This window comes from Bidens hawaiensis, unplaced genomic scaffold (assembly GCF_021521415.1).
Source record: "Bidens hawaiensis isolate Kalapana, Puna unplaced genomic scaffold, B.hawaiensis_p1.1 tig00006086_1, whole genome shotgun sequence".
Taxonomy (NCBI): domain Eukaryota; kingdom Viridiplantae; phylum Streptophyta; class Magnoliopsida; order Asterales; family Asteraceae; genus Bidens; species Bidens hawaiensis.
The window spans coordinates 1,475,851-1,496,777 of record NW_027491405.1 but is presented as its reverse complement, the minus strand read 5'-3'; the positions used below and the strand labels follow the sequence as shown (position 1 = coordinate 1,496,777).

Sequence of the window (20,927 nt, the reverse complement as noted above, 5' to 3'; positions counted from 1 at the left end):
AACCCTAGCCTCCATCGAAATTCCGGCGCCGTTTTCCGGCTACCGGAAAACCAACCCCAGTCACTAGCCACCACCCACTGTCCATTTGGTCACCGGAACTTCCTCCGCCGCCCTATTATAGCCTCCGGCGCTGTCAAAGCTTCACCAATCTTTTTTTCCGGCGACCATCGGTGATTCCGGCGAGTTCGTTTTTCCGGCAGCCTAGATTCCGGCGACTTGTTGCTACAGTTGGGTGCTATTGCTGCTCTCTGCTTTTGTCCGTCTGTCCTCCGCCGCTACCATCTATCTGACGCCGAGCCGCCGCCTGTTGCAGCCGTGCCGCCGCCGTCCATAGGTGCTGCTATTGCCAGAGTTCAGTTGGGGTCTCGATTGTGTCGTTTTCTCTAGCTCAATTCGTTAATCCTTCGGTGTGTCGTCCCGGTTTCGATAACCGAGGTATATCGACAAACTTAACTATGGTTGTTTATTATTTATTATTCGTATTCGTATAAAGTTGTAATCGGATCCGGGTTTTGGGTTTTCGGTTTTGGTTCGGGTTAATCGTTTAATCGTTCCGCTGCGTTTTTATAGTTCGTTCATATATCCAAGTTTATTAATATTAATTAATAACTATTCGAACGAAATAATTACTAAAACGAGTTTAAAAGATTTATCCATTTTCGTTCTGAACCACCGTTGAAACCCAACAATTTATGCATAGAGCTTATTACTCGTTGATTCGTGGGATACTCATTGATTGTAATGCTCAATTAGTGATAAAGGACTCTTGTATTTAAACGATGTATCAGTGGTAAATAAAATCATCTAAAACTTTTACTCTTTCAATTACTTGAGATTTATATACGATTAGGAAACATTTAATACGTTATATAATTAACTTACAATTTATGGCTAATTAATTAATAACATACTTATTACTATTTGTGTGTGTACGTATATATATATGTGTGTATGATTCATAGTCCATGCACATTGAGCTAGTTTACCCATGGCTCCCCACTCTTTTTTCATGTGTAGCGTCATCCTAACTCTCTCATTATCTTTCAATAGAAGCTCATCCTATCCGAATTACGTAGTGATTAACGACGCCCCTAATCATGGCGGTGGTATTAAATTCGCGAAAGTTATTGGTGGGATTCCGTACACCAAACAAATAATGCATGAGATCACCAACTTCATATGGTCCACCGTTTTCAAACAAAACACACCAGCCGACCGAAAACCCGTAGATACCGTAGAAGCTTACATCGCAGTCTTCGATGGAGCCAAAGCGTTCACTTGGGGAAACAATGTTAATGTGAGTGAGATCTATTTACGGGGACTACCCGGGGCCAATGGACTTGAAGTGGGAATTCACGTCCCTTATGCACCATGAAATGACCCATATTTTCCAATGGAATGGGGAGGGCACGACCCCCGGGGCATTGACCGAAGGGATGGCGGATTATACCATATTGAAAGCAAATTACTACCCGCCGGGCTTTGCAGCACCGGGTTCTGGGGAAAAATGGGACCAGGGGTATGATTTCACAGCCCGTTTCCTCGAGTATTGTGATGGGCTTGTTCCAGACTTTGTGGCCAAGCTTAACAATATGATGAGGTACACGTACGATGTCTCGTTCTTTCAAATCTTAACGGGAAAGCCTGTTGATCAGCTATGGACAGAATACAAGGCTAAATATGAGAAGATTGTTTAGGAAGAAATACAAGGCTAAAACTAATATTATTGTCCGGTGTGTGTAATGAAATGAATGAATTTCCTAATTAGGATGTAAACTTTTTTAAATCGTATAATAAGATCCTTTTTAAGTTAATAATAATACAAGTCTGTGTGTTTTTATTTCATTATATAAATTGATCACTTTTCTTCCAAACTAGTTTCATATATAACGTTCACCTAGTCCAAATTTCCTTCCACTCTAATCATTAATACGATTTAGAGCTAGTCATCATTTATTTCTATAATGAGAAAACTAAGTAACTATACATTCATAGTCAAAAGCTTACCATTTATGCATGTTCATCAATCCAATCAACCAAGTTGATTTGATTTGTCGTTTTTCAAAACCGTAGTTGGCAATTCAACCAAATATCTCCATATAAATCAACCCAATCGGTTAATAAGCACCCTAAGGCCCCGTTTGGTTGGCAGAATTCGCAAGAATTGAAGACAGAATTGGAATGAATTCCATTAGGAATCATGTTTAGTTGGTGAAAATAGAAATGCATTTGTTCTTCCAAGCGATCGAAAACATCATCGAGCACCAATGAAGCAAGCTCCGCTCATGCCCAAATAAATTTAGACGACACCACCAACGAATTTGATTTTGATCAACCTGAATAACCGGTTCGCCCGATTGGTAGAAATAATTTAGCAAAGTCTAAGCCCGATCCTCATCATATATCTCGATTACAATGATCCCGAGATAAAGCAAAGACTTATCTCATTTACCACATGAAGATCGGGCTATATTCGAGCAAAGGGAGAACAAAGTCTATGACAAATAGCGTGCTAACTAGTAATCGCTTTTTAAATGTTTTAGTATATTATTTTTCAAGAATCCTTAGTTTTTTTCATGTATCCATTTTTTTTCTTATTTCAAGTATCGTTTACTTATTCCTACGTGCTTGTAACTTTTGTTTTAGTATTTTACTAGTGTGGCTTTATTATTTAACTTATTACGTTATTGAATAATTAAATATATATAGTAAATAAAAAATATGATTGAGCAATAAATGCAATTAGTTAAAACCACTACGTTTGATTTAAAACGGCTTTAGTGAATTCATTTTTGCTGACGTGGTGCCTAGGTGTCTTTGTAACTAAACAATTAATTAAAACCATTACATATAGTCTTATGAGCAAATCCATTTTTATCCATCCATGGCATCTTCTAACCATTTTGAAATACCTTTATCATATAACTAGTTTTAGAGCCCGTGTCACACACGAGATAATTCAAATTATAAAATTACAAGTAAAGCAAATAATTACATAACGTATATCAAAAATGTATTATATTTATGCTTGTATATATACTATGTGTGCATAAATTGATTTTATTTATAACACAAAATGATTTTTGTTTAAATGAACTTAATAAAAAAAATGCATGTGAAAAAATATACCCGAGAATGATTCTTTCTAACCAATTTCGAAAATAAGATGATGCAGGATCATCCGGTCCATTTAGTTGGCCCGTCCCAACGTTTATTTTTATTTATAAATAGAATTGCTAGGTCTTTCATTAGTTAGTTGATTTTTTAAATCGTTTGAATGAAATCATTGTGTTCTTGAGCCAAATGATTCGGTGAACAAGCTTAAAAGCTTAAAAATTCTTTATTTAAAAAAATCAACTAACTAATGAAAGACCTAGCAATCCTATTTATAAATAAAAATAAACATTGGGCCGGGCCAACTAAATGGACCGGATGATCCTGCATCATAAGGCTTTTCATACAATAGTAGTTCTAACCACTCAGCCTAAATACAGGAGTGTTACCTTTATTGATATATTTATCAATTTACCACCCACCGAAGGAAAGGAGAACATTAAATTGTAACGACGGATGTTCTTCAAGAACTATGTTTTTCTGAGCTACACCATGTAAAGATTTTGATAAGTTTCCGGAGGCTTCTCGGCTTTGTCATAATAACAACATAAAAAATAACATGTTAACCCATTCAATTTTATGAATATTTTGTTTCATTTGAGCATAGTTTTGCATGACATGTTTCCCATGCAAAGTTCCGATCACCATTGAAGGAAAAGTTAATGCTAACATAAATATTTCAAATTTCATAAAAGTTAGAAGCATTGATGGGCATGAGTGGCATGTTGAAAGTTTTCGTAGTCTTTTCTTATAATAGTCGAGGGAAAAATAGTCAATTTGCCAAATCCCGAACCTTTCGATTATTTCCAAAAATGCATTTGAAAATAATTTTGAAACCAGAATCATGTTTAGAATTCTAATTTTCATCCATTTGACATTTTCAAGTCAACACTTTGAATCAATAACAAATCTGACGATAAATCTATTTACATTCTCAAACTTTTAAAAACACTGAAATTTCTTACTTATGACTCGTAACAAATTTTGACATAAATGTAGTTAACTTGTACCAAACAATTTATTTACCAACTGTTTGGCACATAAAAATCGAATTTTAGTTCCACAAAAAAAAACCGAAACAATCCATGATAAAAAAAACTAAGAAATTAAATATGATAAACTTTGTTATGTCTAAATGATTCGTATATACTATCATTACATTTTGGCATGTATATATATATAGTTACTAAATTAACCGAAAAAATAAATAGATAGATTTAAAGCATATATTTATAATTTATAAATGTATATGGCAGTTTATAATAATAATACTAATAATAATAATAATAATAATAATAGATAGATAGATAGATAAATGGATTGATTTTAGAAAAATGGATCGACTTTTTTACATATATTTATAATTTAATGATTAAAAAATTACTTTGTAAATTGAAAGCATATTCGAGTTTTGTTTTTCTTTACAATCTTTTACCATATAGATATAACAATATGTTAACGACAATATTTGAAATTATATCCTTTTCAATAATTGAGAAACATGATTTGTTGTTCATTTTTGGATTTCACAAAGCATTTTGTAATATATAGTAAAATAATATGTTAATACTTATTTTTATAACAATGCATAAATGTAATATAAATAGAGTGTAAAAAAAGTGAATAATTATTGATCTATTGCACATACTATGGTCAATTAATATCTTAGATTTAGAGGGGGGGAAACTGTAAGAATTAACCAAAAGAAAACGAGTGTCCACGGTTATTTTAATTATTAAACTATCAGGTGTTGATATTATTTTACTTATCACTTTACAGTGTCACGTCAGCATCACATCATACCCCATTCCACTCCACTATCATCCAAAATACTATGAAAATGGTCACCAAATTATCACCTTTCTCCATTTTTAAATAAAATAATAATAATATAAAATTTAACATATTACCAACTAATTAACTAAAAATATTGATTTATAATTAATAAATATAAAAAATATTAATTTATAACTAACATAATATTCATATAACTAAAATGTTGAAGCTCATTTCTCTCACATTCAAGCCCACTTATTTTATCAAGCCCTTCTTTTGTATGTCTAAATAATAATAAAAAATAAAAAAAGCCCTAACGTTTTCTCATCTTCCTCATTCTCAACCGTTCAACAAACCAGATCAACACCAACAGGCTACAGCCTCACGTAGCCATCACTTCAACCAAATATTAATTTTGCGTTATAAATATAAGTCAGCTGCATTTTCAGCGGCATATCAAGCTCCACACCGTTTAGCCTTAGAATAAGTAGATTAGATTCCATGTAGGTTAAAACAATCCAGATTCAAATTTTACTTTTATTTATTTTATTTTTTGTCACATCAACATAAGAAAGAAACCATATTTGAATATCAATGTCTGATCTCTTTCATACAACATCTATTTGTATAAATTTGAAATTATAAGCAAAGGGATGATGATCGAACTAAATCAAACTGCCTTGGATTCTCACTCTAGGGTTGGGCTGGGGATGATGACCGAGTGATGTTGGGATGCGATGTGATGAGGGTAAGGGTAGTTTTGTACTTTTCTTCTTTTATTAATTTCCCGTTTCCTTCGCAAATTTACAAACCAAACAAACATAAATTTCAAAGAAATTAAACTCTAATTCCAATTCCAAATTCTTTAAAAACTTCCCGTGAACCAAACGCGATCAAAGCCATGACCCGTTCCTCAGCCCGATCAAAGCCACCCGTGTACATTTTTCATGACCCAATGATGCAACTAGACATGATTGCCATATATAAACCATAAAAATACATCAAAGTTTGTATGCTTATACCTCTTTAGCTAATACACCAGGAACCCATATTCACAAAACTAAACAAAAACACAAATCACAAATTTATTACTTACCTTCCACTCTCTCTCTCTTAGGCCTCCACTGGAACATTATGCCTATGCCTCAACCCTAAATCAGCATCACCACCAATATCTCTCATTCCCACAACTTCCACAAAACCCGAGGTCGCCACTTGAGGGATCTCTTGTTCATCTTCCCCAAAGTTATGAAGTCTCCTACCAATCAAATACCGGTCATCTCTTATTGAGTTGTGAAGGTTAGTGAACCACACATGAAACCTCTTAGCACAAAAGCATAACAAACTGAAACCAAGGCACCCTAGCCACGAGAACCGGTAAACAGCCGAATTAACCACTAGCGGGTACCCAAATACTGGAAATACCCCTCTAGCTAACACGTATGGGATACACAAAGCAGTTAGAAGCTTCATCACGATGGGGACTACAATCTCACGTAACACCCAAAACCCTTGCAGTCTTGAGAACCCGTTGTCTCACCCGCTCAAACTTTACCCGCCAGGTGTCATCCGCTAGAGGCAATACATGATCCATCATTACCTGTTCAGGAGATGAGAGAACTACATTATGCAAACACCATTTGGGCAAAATTTTATTTCTTATACATATAACCATTCTGTTAAATATGAGAACTTTACTATAACAATAATATACATTTTTTATTAAAACAAAGGTAAAAATCATTAAAAAAAACAATATATTTTCTACTTTTCTCACAAAAGTCATAACAACTTTTTGCACATTAAAGTCCCTCTACATGTTAAAAAAACAGTGAATATTTTAAAACACTTGGAACCAATATTTCATGTTGGTTTTCTTGCGCGTTCTTTATTTTTTTCTTACGTGGCTTGTATTTCTTTTTATCCCGGTTGTTTTTAAAACAATTTCGATGTTCAGGTTCCAAGCTGTTTTAAAAAGCAATTTCACAACTTTGTTCAAATTTAACTTGTAGATGCACTTTAATATGTTACAGTTACAAGACGAATAATCTTTTGGAACTGAACATGCATATGACATTGATGAAATCCATGTTGCTATGTTAATAAAACCATGTTAACTCACCAGTCGAGTCCATATCTTCAGAAAGATAAGTCCAAGAGCCCAATCCTGATACAAGAGAAAAACTGGGCTTTCATCCACCGACACCCGCATTGGTACAATCACCAAAAGCTCAAACAGTAGACCAATCATCACTGGGATCATAAAAATCTGCAAAAAAAAGCATAATATTAATTTAAACATAGTTAAGCAAGAGAAAAGGTGACAACGGCAAATGTGGCTTGTGGCTTACCCAAATAGACAATAATAACGAACTTTTAACAACAATGGAACACCAGTTCATGATATGACCTAATAAAACGATTGCTCTTGTTGTTTTAATTTGTTCAACTGAATATCTTACACCCGCTAGTATAGTCCAGATGACATAACTTCCAATAAAGAACGCGTACATGTCTACAAAATTGTTATATAAATGTTGTGTCAGCATATGTTTCTCAAACATGAAACAGAGAGTAAAATTTAATGATTTAAATTACTCACCGTTGCATTTTATGCCATGTGTTATTGGAAGAAGAGGAACCGAGTTAAACAACACTCGTCCAAGGAAAACGGGCCCCACAATTACAGCAGAATTGAAGATTAGCAGTGTCATCCAAGCCACCAGCAAAAGCAACACAATACACAGCACAAATCCATATCTCCTAATAATTTAAAAAAAAACGCATAAACAATGACGATTAGAAAAGTAAATTTAATTATATAATTGAATAACTTACTCTGAATCAGATCGTTCATCACCATCGGCTTCTTCCGCAATATTAGCATCAGTTGCTGCCAGCCTGGCTCTGTTAACATCTTCTGGAGCTAAATATGCAACCACGGGTCTATCTTGACCACCCGGTTGACCATTTTGTTGACCATTATCATCTTCGGGGTTAGGTAATAGGAAATCGGTTAAACCAAGAGCCCAGCCAGCTGCAGTGAACCAGTAGCGAAGAACTGACTTGATTGTTGACTTTAGCTTAAAGTGCTCAATCGCAAACGGGATGCATATTTGAAAGAGAAGCATGTTAGCAGGGATCTCGGTAAATGGATCAGATACCCTGCAAAGACAGAGTGAGACTCGTGATTGTGAGTAAATATATTAACACAATTAGGCCTGTAAATGAACCAAGCGTTCAGTGAACCGTTTAGCAGGAAGTTGGTTTGTCTAATTCACGAACAAACATGAACAAAACTTTGTTCATCTAACTAAACGAACGAGCATAAGCACATGTCTCGTTCGTTCACGTTCGTTCATCTAAATTTGCTTATATTCGTTAGTTAGCGTCTGTCTAAGTTCGTTTGCTTACGTTCTTTAATATATTCATATAAAACTTTTCGACCCATTATAACTTAGTCTAGTTTTAATAATCTTTTAGGCCCAACACATTGTGTCTGTTCATCTATGATCAGTTATGTTAGTTCGTGAAGCATTCGCTTATACTGTTCACGAACACTCCTAAACATCACATACATGTTAACTTTATTAACGAACGAACACAAACAAGAAACCCCTGTTTGTTTAATTGCTCGCGTTCAAAAGTTTGTTAAGTTAGAGTTGAATAAACAAGCATAGACGAACATGTTCATTTTCTTAACGAAAGAACATGAACGAGAAAACCCTGTTCGTTTTCAATCGTTTGTTCGATTAAAGTTAAACGAAAAAACATACACATGCTATCTTCGTGTTCGCTTGATTTGTTTACAAGCCTATATGCAATAGAACTTTAAAAAAATAAAAATGCTTACGTTATATCAAGAGGGAAAAAGGACGGAGTCATTCGCATGGCAAGCTTAACAGGCAAAAACACAAGCATTACAATTAAGCTTCCATAAACAGTAACCGATAATAAAACTCTATGTGCATGCTTATGCACAGGATCATCAATTAGATCCCGGAACGGATTGTAATTCGGATCAGCTGGATCTCTTAGAAAATAAAGAACTCCATTACGCAATACCTGCAAATAATAAAAAAAACTTATCAAACAGACTTCAGATTGAAACGTTAAACATGATTTATTAAAAGACCAGGTTGGAAGACTATACCCCACGCAAGAGACTAACAAATACGGATATTTGCAACATGTAGACAATACCAACAACCCAATGAATCAATGAGCTTGCTAATGGAGATGATGAGAAAAAATCAACCCTTTGAGACATAGATTTGCCAAACATCCTTAAAGTACAAAAATCTAACCACCATCCACACATGAGTGGGAAAACCCCGAGCTCAATAACTAACAGGAACGCGACCTTAATCATAGTCATTAAATGTTTCATAGCTGCGACAAACTGTCTGAACAGAGAAGGAATTGTCCCGGCTACAGAAACAATACCATAAAACCGTCCCATGGTCAAACTCAACGGCTCTCCTTTCGTGTACCTAATTACCACAATAGCTCCCAAGTAGAAAACAACAAGTGAAAAAATGAAAACGTATCCAACAGCAAGAGTTGTAACATCTGACAACCGTGATGCTCCAGTTGCAACCGCGTTTATAACATCTGATGAAACGGAATAGTGACATTGTTTGATGAGTCCGCAAGTCCAGTAAAATTTGCATTTAACATTTCTGCCACATGGCCAATCACATTGTTATCTGAGTTGGTCTCAGATGTCAGATTTGTGACCGCGGTCAGTGAGTTCTTCAATGTAATGTTAGCCAAGGCAAGTGCGTGTTCACTGAATGGAACACCGGTTGTTAACACGGGGGTGGCTGTGGATGATAAAATCCATGATAAGCGGTATAGTATAAATCGTCCTAGGTGGAATGGTACGAGGATTACAACCCCAAGAAATATCATGTTGCTTGCAAGAACCTGTAGATGAAAAGGTGTATATAATTAGCATGCATGGCTTGAAATGAAATCATACGTGACAGAAAAAAAGGATAAATTACATTATCATCGTTTATGTATATAATTACCTTACAGATCGTGTCTTTTAACTTCAATTAAATACAAAAAAGATCCCTGAAGTTCATATGCTGTCACACTAATCAACTATCAACTAATTTATCTTACAAAAATATAATTTCTTTCTTAACTTATTTATTTTCGTTTGTTTAATTCAATTATTTATTTGTATCATTTACGAATCTTGTGTATATTATGAAAATATAACTTATAACTTATCTATTTACATTTGTTTAATTGAGTTATTTATTTTTCTCATTTATTACTATTATTATTATCATCATACTTCAAAAATATTAATTGATTATTTTGGGGTTAAAACAAGCTAAGCTGCTCGTGAGCTACTCGAGATGAGAAAATTAAGAAAATAACTGACAAATACACATTTTGTTATTTGGTAGTAAGGAAAAAATGTGACAACATATGAACTTCAGAGACGTTTTCTGTATTTATTGAAGTTAAAAAAAACACGAGCTGTAAATCACCCTACACATAAAGGAACCCAAAAATTTACTCACAGTGAATGCATTTTCCACCAAATGAAAAACAGGGCCTTGCATGCCAACTAGCTCATCAAAAGGAACATCCTCTGCACCATCTCCATCATCCAAACCATCAAACATCTGCTCAACATGTGCCTCAAGACGAGCCGCTTGCATCTCCCATCTGGCTGCAACATTTTCTGCATTTCTTCTAATCATCTGACCAGCCCCACCAATCCCTTGGGCCCCACCAGCATCTTCATCATTCCTGTTGGCTTGAACAGGTTGCCTTCTGGCAACACGAGCACCATTTCTATCCCCTTCATCTTCTCTTTCACCCTCAATTTCTCTCAAATGTCTAAAATAGTCCCTTAAAGATGTGGCCCCAAGAAAAATGAACACTATACTGGCAGAGAGTAAGAACCCGTGAAGGCAGTCGGTTAGAATAACAGTAGTGGAAATATGACTCAAGAACAATCCCTGGGCTTCACTGTAATTCCTAACAAACGAGAAACGCCATATCCAAAAGGTTATAAATGGTATAATTAAAAGCCATACAGATAGCACAAAACTGAGACGTAGAAAGAATTGCAGCACGTGATATGCTTTCATTGCCATCCCGACTACAAATTCTTGAAAAGGAAGCCGTGTAGGTGCGTTTTCGGCATACACGGGTGAGAATGAAAATGGGTGCTTGCACACCTGAAATGTAAGTTGAGATAGTGTAAAAACACAAACAAATGTGAAGACAACAAATTCCACTAGCAATATTCTATATAGACTGCCTTTATATCTTATTAGCTACAAACTGGAGGTGTCAATGGTCCATTTCATAGGATCCACGATATATCGCCACAAAATATTGTGTTTACTAATGTAGGACTACAAACCAATTTGGAAGAAAGTTGTTCAACTTAAAAGTACAACTTGCCTCTGATTTTTTACCATAAGACAACAATATCATAACAAGTAACAAAAATAACACAAAAGAATCCTATACAATTGATATACAGAATAGAAAATCATGTATAACAGCCTATATAAGTCAAATGACAGGAGTTCTATCAAGTCTGCAAAATTCCTAGCTAGATCCTACACTCTACTTGTTTCCAAATAGGAAACAAATGCCGAAACACCATCTAAACCGAAGCTATAGTTCACCATGACAATAAAAACAACAGGAAGACGTAACAAAAAGTTTATGTGCACTTCTACTCCAGGTATAGAGCCACAAAAGTCAATTTTACATTTACATCAATTTGTTAGTGGCTGGTGAAATTAAAGTAACAGCCATTAATATCTTCACCCACACACCAGAATATAAATGAACCAACAATGACGACTTTTCCATTTAATATTATTATCAGCACTTCACCAAGTCTTCTGCAAAATCAGCTAGCTAACCCTTAACACTTGTATCAAAACCAGAGATAAGTTGCCAGTTTGCCATGACTCACAGAACATGCTTAAAATAGCTAGTAACAACCACCACACTATGCAATTAATGGGATAAATATCAGTATATATATATAGCAATTTAACATTAACAATTCAGTATTCTGACCTATCATTAACAAATTAATCATTTGCAACTTGCAAAACACTAACAATTGTACCTAGTAGGTATTGACTAAGACTTAAAAACACTTATAATAGCAGCAATAAGAACTAAGAAGAAAGGTACTGATGTCGGTCAAATCGGTGATATTTCAGTCAAAGCTTTGTGATATTCTGACCTGTATTTCACATAGGGACCGATAGAGCACCAATATTGACTTCAAATCACTTTGTGTTTATAACCAACACTAAACTAAAACAACCAGCTAATGATAACAATTAACATGAATGGAAAGTCGAAAGGAATAAAAGAATAAGCGGACCTCGCACTGACGGGCGTTGCTGTGATTAAGCCACTGAAGAAGACAATCCTGATGCACAAACTTAATACTCCCGCTGCAAGCACACGGATACCGAAGCGGATTATCATCATCTCCGGTGTTCCGACAGATCCGACAGACATCTTCATCCTCATCCTCGTCATCATCAACATCATACCTAGCATTCACGTTTCCAAACGGCAGAGGTGGTGGCTGTCCAATTCCGTCGTGTGCTGGGGGCGGATTGATGATATCCATGGATGGATGGATGGATTGAGAGAGAGTATGTATGGTATGATGAATGACGGTGTTAGGGTTTCCGTGCCCTAATTAATAATATTTGGGGATTTTGAAATGAATCCGGTTTTCGGTTGAGATGGTCGTTGGGATTTGAATGAATTTATTGGGAGGTTGGTTGTGGGAATAGAGAGAGAGATCGGACGCCAAAGCGTGTGCAGGTTGGGAGTATTAATGAGAATGACCCTCATCTCTTTTTTTATTTACGAGTTTCTTCAACTGGGTCACCTGCTTTGACCGTCTTATTATAATAATAATAATATGACTTGCTGGTAGATCAGGTGCAAACGAGACGAGCCGAGCCGAGCCTGAGATCAACTAGGCTCAATTTTGACTTGTTAAACTTATATAGAGTTTAAGCTCGAGTTTGGATCATGTCACACCCCGACCAAAGGCGGCGGAACATGCCGGGGCGTGACGTATTGATTGAACAGTAGCTCAAAAGACACTAATTAAAGCGACAGTATGTCGGGTTTGGAGTATCGGGCTATCCTTAAGTACCGATTAATGATCCCTATGTTCCCGACTGATGAGCCTTGCCCAATTTGTCGCAAGGCATGTTTGGATTCTTTTGGTGACCATGCGGTGCATTGCAAAGAATTGCATGGCTTTAAATACATACATGATTTGGTTAGGGATGTTCTGTCTGATGTTCTTAAACGGACAGGGATTTCTGCTAAAAAAGAGGCCCTTGTTAACTTTCTCACGGATCCTCTGGAAGGGAGGTCTACTTTACGACCAGCTGATATACTTGTGTTCGGGTGGGCAGGGGGGAAACACACCTGTGTGGATCTTACAGGAGTGTCTCCTCTTGTTGGGCTCAGGGACCGCAGGTTCGTAGTGGGGCAGGCTGCGTTGAAGGCTGAATCGGGAAAAGTGGCTAAACACGAGAAAGCTTGTTTAGATAAGCAACATGTCTTTCTACTATTCGCCTTTGACACATTTGGCTTTCTGGCCCTAGAGGCTGTGAAATTTTTGAATAGGGTTCAGCGTGTCGTACACGGAACCTCTTCAGCTCCTAGGTCCCAAAGCTTCGTTTTTAGCAGGATTGGCTTTGCTATTCAAAAGGGGGTTGCGGCGCAGCTTGTTGCCCGTTTGTCTGCCACTCTATTGTAATCGTTTTATAGTAAATTATATATAAAATTTTGTATTCAAGATTTCATTAACATTAAACAAATACACAAATTCAATAATAAACAACCATTACAGCATTGTTTTATATAATATCCTAAGTTCAAACTAGTGTCTTCAATCTTGAATAGTATTAACTTGTACCTGCAGCATGTATAAAAATAGAGTTTGTCAACACGAATGTTGGTGAGAATACATAAGTTTTAGTTTTATATATTTATAGAGATAAATCACAATTCATATGTAAATGACGAATATTACAATTCTTATGAAAATGTAAACAGCTAAATAGATGTGGACCCGTTCTTATTGATACGAAATCAAAATACTTGGGTAAGTGTATGATCATACTAGATGAGGATATATGAGGATGAGATACCAACCACCAACATAAAATAAACATTTAAACACATAGAGCATGCAATAATCACACATAAACATATATTGAATTGTGCTTTGAACATATGTAGAAATAAAATAAAGATAAAATCGAATAAGATATACATGCTACCCCCAAACTGTAAAACATAGAAAAGGGGGTATGTAAACTCACCTTAGTAAATAAGCAATCGATAATGACACGTCAAGACAAAAAAGAAAGATCAAGCTCTCCGGGAAAGTACTGATGAGATATCCTAATAAAGAAATAATTACGGAAGTTAAATATGAATTCAATCACGACCCTAAACTAGATAGAGGTTCGGGATTTATGATCGGGAGAGTTCTTTTGGAAATTCAACATGATTTAGATTTATTATAATTTTTTTATTTAAAGTCGGTTTAACATAAATAAGATTATTTTAATTATACAAAAATCACATCATATAAAGAGATTTGTTTTAAATATTTATTTTAAGCTAAAAATACATTTGATGTTTATATATATACTTATGATTAATAAAGATTTCATTTTAAGATTAACATTGCGAATAATTGTTAATAAATAATAGCACCGATATAAAATATGAACTTTTATAAAGTATTTGATGATTAACGATATTTCCTTAAATATGAATTTTAGTTTATCACTTCTTTTTAAATGTACATATTAACTTAAAAACCTTAAATAATCTATTGAAAATATACATACACACGTAAATATATTGATGGCTTTTAGCCGGAGTTTCGAAAGAAAAGATCTTTTATATGTCGGTTTAACAAAATAAGTTATATTTGATATTTACTACTAACTATAATGATTTATAAACCTTCTAAAATCAATAAAACAATTAAAAGAAAATAGTTTCCAAAAAAAGGGGCTGGCTGGGACTCGCACCCGCGCCAGTGGGCGGCTAGAGGAGTTAAACACACACCAGCATCCAACTGGTCTAGGATGGTATTTCGTTTATCTATTAGAATAAAAATTTATAAATTCTTCAGCCCTAAACCCCCAAATTTCATAAGAACCCTAAATACTCAATCCGTTAATCTGATATGTTATTGCTTAATACATGTTAGGGTTTCTGGTATATTTATGACAACGAGCAAAATGCACGAACTTAATACCTATAATAGAGGTGGATTGAGGTTGAATTGGCTACAATAGCCGGCGGCCAAAACGGGATTCAAATGGACGTCTTGCAGGTCACAATTACACAATTAACAGTGGGGGTTTGAACGGAGATGGGATGAGGATGGTGTGTGTTCATTGAATTGCCATACAGACTAGTATGTATAGTGATTTGGAAGATGATACAACCGCGGGTTTGCTCGACGAATTAGCTGTCAAATTGTAACTAATTTCTATGTTTGGAGTGTCGGTGTGACGCGTTTTAGGTTGATAGACGATTTGGTAAGATCAATTTGGATTAATTATGCCCGAAAATCGAGGTCCAAGAAAAGGGGGGGGGGGTATGGCGTCGGTGGAAGAAAGGGAGGAAGAAGGGAGAAAATAATTTGAATAATATTTGCTAATTGGTCCTCGGTCTTTAGATGTGGGTGCAAGAGTGGATAAAATTTAGTTAAGGGGAATATTATAGCATAAAGTATATAGTTATTATTAATAAACAAAATATATATTCTTAAACGAAGGCGGGAATTTATTTAGTAACGACCGTTCGAAAAATAAATGAGGCAAAAGAAAATAAACGGGTCGGTTTCGGATTTGAAAAATAACGAATGTTACTGATCAGGTGCCACTCGATTACTATTTCTTAATTAACTTTTATATGTTTGTAAGTATTTTTATATTTTCAAATATAATTTCATGTACAACATAATATATATTATTTAGTTGCGGATTAATTAATATTTAGTTAATATATGTAAATATGTATTATAAAAGTTATATTAAAGATGGGTTCGTTTAGGCTCGTGAACTGGCTCGAGTTCGATAATGAAGCTCGGTCTCATTTAATAAACAAGCTTACTTGGGCCCCGGCTCGTTAAGCTCGGCTTGATCGACCTTTTTCACGAGCCAATATCGAGTAGCTCACGAGCAACTCATCTCATTTACACCCCTAGCTACATGTTTTGTTTTTGGTATGTCTATTAGGTTTCCTATTATTCAGTAAATTTAAGCATATGTAGGAGGTAATTTATAATTCAGCTAACACACATGTGAACACTGAGATTGTTGATATAGCCAACTTTGTGTAAGGCTTCGATGTCAGATGGAAGTGCACCGGGCGTTCCCAAACTTATATCCAAGTTGCAGCTTGTAAAAAAAATATGGACAAAGGTGGCTAGAAGAAAGAGAGAGATTCATGAACACCCTTGATGCCCAAGTTAGTGATTCAAACAAGATAGCATGTATGTAAATATTTGTATTATGGGGGTGCTTGGGATTGATTATAGTCATCAGCTTATAACTTATTAACTTTTTGAAAAATAATAAAGTGTTTGAGATTGCTTTTGGTGTGAGAGGGAAAAGTTAATAAGTTACACATAATAACTTACACTTATGTAACTTATTAACTTAATGAAAAGTTATAAGGAATTAAGAAGGTAAAATAAAGAATCCTAAACACCTTCTATATGTAAGGATGTAGATATATATAAATGATGGAATGTAAGAGAAGGATTGGTATATGAAAGTTGTCTTCATAGTAGAAATAATAAGGGAGATGTTGTGTTTGAAAGTTGGAAGGGAGTAAAATGTGTATTGTAGATTTGTAGATAATAGGGAAGGAGAGAAGTTGTTAAGTAAAGGTGTTATTTTTGGTACATAGGATGATTAGGATTGTATAGGGCGGGCCACTATTTATTGAGGTTTAGAGAGTTAAGACTATTTTTTATAAGCGGTGTTTTTGGGTTTTTCAGGTCGGGTTTTTCGGGTTTTAAAGTTATAATTTTATACCTAAAAAATAATCACGGTTTTTTGGGTTCGGGTTGGGTTAATCGGGTTTCGGGTATCTAAGAAAACAAAAAGAAAATAAAAAAATGTAAAGAAAAGTTATAACGCGAAACCGACGCAACATATTTTTCTTTACTTATTACGTAAATAACAAAATAAAAAATAAACATAACCGGATAAAACAACATATTCTTCTATTAGACCGTGTGTAGTGGATTAAGCCCCTTTGTTAGCGTTGTGTGACTTGTGGCGTCACGTCGGCATAGGGGCATTTTGGCTAAAATGGGTATAGTGGATGGAGTCTCTTCAAATCATTACCCTATCATTATTTTATTAACAAAATAAACAAAAAAAAACAAACCCACCAATCACATTCCACCATTTCCCCCACACGGCGTTGTTTAGGCAGCGCTCCCCCTCTCCAAAACGACCAAAGCACTCCGGGGACGGTGTTTTCGGCACTTTGTGACACTTTTGAGGCCATGGCGCTATTGTTATTAGCAATAAATAGAAAAAATACATAAACAATAAATAATTGATCAACCATAATAGTTGGATAGGAACAAGGGGAGTATGTAGAGTGTTTCGAATATGATGTACATACCTAATAATAATATCATGTTTTTAAACAAATAGTTTATTCGAGTTTTTCGGGTTGACCCGAAACCTAGAAATAAAACCCAAGAACCAACCCGAATTACTTCGGTTCAGTTCGGGTCGGCCTTTTCTCGGGTTCGTGTTTTTCCGGGTTAGGTTTCGGGTAAAAATGGCAGCCATATTTTCTATAAGGTTGGTTCGGCCCAAAGGGGTAATAATGTATTTTATCAAGCCAATGAACTTAGCCCGCGTAAAGGAATACGTCACCAGACCCTACTCAAGTATGATGGAAGTTTAAATATGTTACAGTTAGACTAGTCTCATATATACTAGCCCTAGTAAAAAAAACATGCCTTCATGTATAAATTTATCATGTATAAATTAGTAATATATATCGATAACAATTCAAGCATATTGATGGTTTTACAATCATAACATCATTCATTATTCTTTTCATATGATCAATCATTTGAGCGGTACCGTAAACGCCTCCAATATTACTTAAGTCCCCTATAAACAAGTGCTCTCACAAATCTCTTAAGAATCATTAAGAGATATGTGTATATGAGATATTAATAATATTATAAAAGATCGTAAAGAAACTCATCATATTTACACGAAACTCACTAATCATTTAAATTATGGTATATTTCATAATTACTTTCGATTAGATTCATCATAACAAGATACATGCTATAGTAGTAGTACTTATGTGACGGAAATGATCAATTAAGGTGCCTATTAACTGTGAAAATACAATTGTATAACGTATTATCACTATTCATCAACCTTACAACTCATTTTGCATAGGATACGATCAATTTATGCTTATCAAGTGCTTTGCTTTTGTGTTATGAGATTTGCCGCCACACACACGCAAACAAACAAACAAAAAGATAGCTTTGAGGTATTTTTCATGATCATGCTTGCATAAACCGCAAGTGCCATTCATCTTTTATCGCACTTATATGAAAGCAAAAGACCCAATCACTTTGGTTGTTAAAAGCTCATTCATTTCTCCGTAGTATTTATTAAGTGTGTGCCAAAGTCTTGTCCGTAAGATTAAAAAAGGTGATGCATTTGTTGATCTCGTACAATGTTTTTTTTTTTATGAAAAATGAAGCATTCTAGATGGTTCATTGCTTGTCAACGAAATTATGTCATGGATAAAAGTCCAACACAAAAGACATGATTCTCAAGATAGATTTTGAGAAGACATTCAACTCCTTGAACTGAGCCTTCCTTGATTTGATAAGTGAAGATCATGGTTTCACGGTTGTCTTATATCATCTTGCACTTCATGGGGCGCCCGCTTCGAAATTCTGGTGCGAGACTGATACGATCCACGTTCAAGTCTTCATGCGCATGCAAGACCCCTTGGTCAACCCACGTTCACCATGCAACCTCTTGTTTTAATTAGTTTTCTTTCAATATATTTATTAGTTTGTTTATTTTATGTTAGTGGGATGTTAGTGCTACATTTTCTTTCGGTTTGTTACTTTCACATGTAGCCTATATATAAGACATTGCAAGTTTAGGAATGAATTAAGCAGAAAATTATGAAGTAAAATGTTGTGTTCTTTTCCTTATTTATTTGAAGCTTGATCCACTCAACGGATTAACCATCTTGGGAGATTAAGCATCTCGAATCGGTTACTATCAGAGACTGTCTAATTTATTTATTTTGTGTATGAAGGCTTTAAATTCTATTTTGGAAAGGGTATCCGATCTTGTATATCTAATTTGTTTTATGCAGATGATGTAATTCTGTTAGGTGAATGGTAGGTTACATACTTACTTAATATTGCGAGAATTATGAGGTATTTCTTTATGGTTTCGAGTCTCAAAATCAATTACAAAAAAGGTAATCCTTTTTGTTTTGGGTGTGCGCACGGGTTGAAAATACGAAAAGTATTCTTAATTGAAAACAAGGCTTTTTTTCCTTTCATTTTCCTTTGCTTACTTATCGGAACAAATATGAACAAGATTAACAATTGGAGGCTCGTGATCGAGATTTTTGAAAAATAAAATACTATCGTTATAGAAAGCAAAAAGTTATCTATTGTAGGTTGTGTATCACTTATTAAATATGTATTAGGAAGCATTCCACTTTACCCTGTTTTTTTTCACTTTTTAGGGCCCCGCGCCATACCATTGAAGCTCTTGAGAAACTAAGAAAAACATTTTGTGGGTTGGGTGATACAAAAAGAAGCTCACTGGGTGGCATGGTACAACGCTATATTGCAAAAAAAAAAAAAAATGTATGTGGTCATGGCATTGATTCTTTAATAGCTGTCGATATGAGTCTTATGGCAAAATGGCGGTGGCGATACAAAACCGAACCAGACCGTTCATGGAGGCATGCGGTGCCATTCAATCCCTTCACCATTGTATGAGGAAATGGAATTTTATTTCGTTTAAAGAAGGTAAAACATGTATTTGGTGTATTATTATTAGGATTTTTCGCCTTCTAACTGCTCAAAACTTGAAGTTGGGTTTTCTCATCACGCAACTGTTGGAAATGGGCATGGGCCTAGACTTTGATTGGATTGTTGGCTAAGTGACGGACCAATGTGTAAAAGATTCCTGAGAATTTTCATGTTGGTAGAAATAAACACGCATATATATATATAGCGGACTCGAACGTTGATGTTGGTGGGGCCTCGGTTTGAAACATAACTTGGATGAGGGTACCGACTTAACAAAATGTTAGAGTGAAGTGATTGTCAAAATCTCTTAAATACTATAACTTTTACAAACAGGGGTGACACATGGAAATAGTGCCTTAATGATGAAGACGACTTCACAGTTAAATCTATTCGGTATGCAATGGATCATAAGATATGCGACATTGAGAATTCTCGTTATGGTTGGAGTAATTGGGTGCCTATCAAGATAAACATTTTGAACAGATAAGACCAACCATTATTGAAAGTATTCCAACACGTGTATTTGTTAAGAAGAATTACACATGTTCCTCCAAGTCAATGTTCCTTATGTGGTTTGCAAGATGAAACGGCGTAATACCCTGGCCTCTGTTATATAATTATATAATCATACAAAGATTTAACATTTTTGGTTTTTTTGCTCGTTGCCTAAAACCCTCTGTTATATAATTATACAAAGATGCCATTTAAAAAAAAACACTATGGTGGCCAATTAAGATTCCCTCACCAAGGCTGAGGGTAATGGGGCTTGGTTGAGTCCCAGGTGAGCCAAGCAAAATCTGACACGTAGGTGATGACATGGCCATAGATCAAGCCCCTCAACCAAGCCCCAGAGGGTGTAGTGGTCCAGGTGAGCAGGGGTTTGATCCAGTTTTTTATTTATTTA

The 20,927-nt window shown here is 35.2% G+C and overlaps 1 protein-coding gene and 1 pseudogene across 2 annotated transcripts; one reads left to right on the top strand and one right to left on the bottom strand.

Annotated features, from left to right (window-relative positions):
* Positions 1–988: 988 nt before the first annotated feature.
* On the top strand, positions 989–1,375 carry LOC143631541 (uncharacterized). Its single transcript, XM_077100283.1, has one exon. It carries the CDS (start codon positions 989–991, stop codon positions 1,373–1,375), a length of 387 nt encoding a protein of 128 aa, XP_076956398.1.
* Positions 1,376–5,797: 4,422 nt separating this feature from the next.
* LOC143631534 (putative E3 ubiquitin ligase SUD1) lies at positions 5,798–12,754 on the bottom strand (annotated as a pseudogene). The gene is made up of 9 exons (XR_013153377.1): positions 12,278–12,754; positions 10,434–11,099; positions 9,044–9,819; positions 8,744–8,955; positions 7,729–8,055; positions 7,493–7,653; positions 7,242–7,405; positions 7,013–7,159; positions 5,798–6,490 (listed from the first exon to the last, which is right to left on the bottom strand). The product of XR_013153377.1 is annotated as a putative E3 ubiquitin ligase SUD1 (transcript).
* Positions 12,755–20,927: the final 8,173 nt, after the last annotated feature.

Bases quoted from the DNA above. Each gene is read 5' to 3' on its own strand.
- LOC143631541 (XM_077100283.1), top strand. From the start codon at position 989: ATGGCTCCCCACTCTTTTTTCATGTGTAGCGTCATCCTAACTCTCTCA.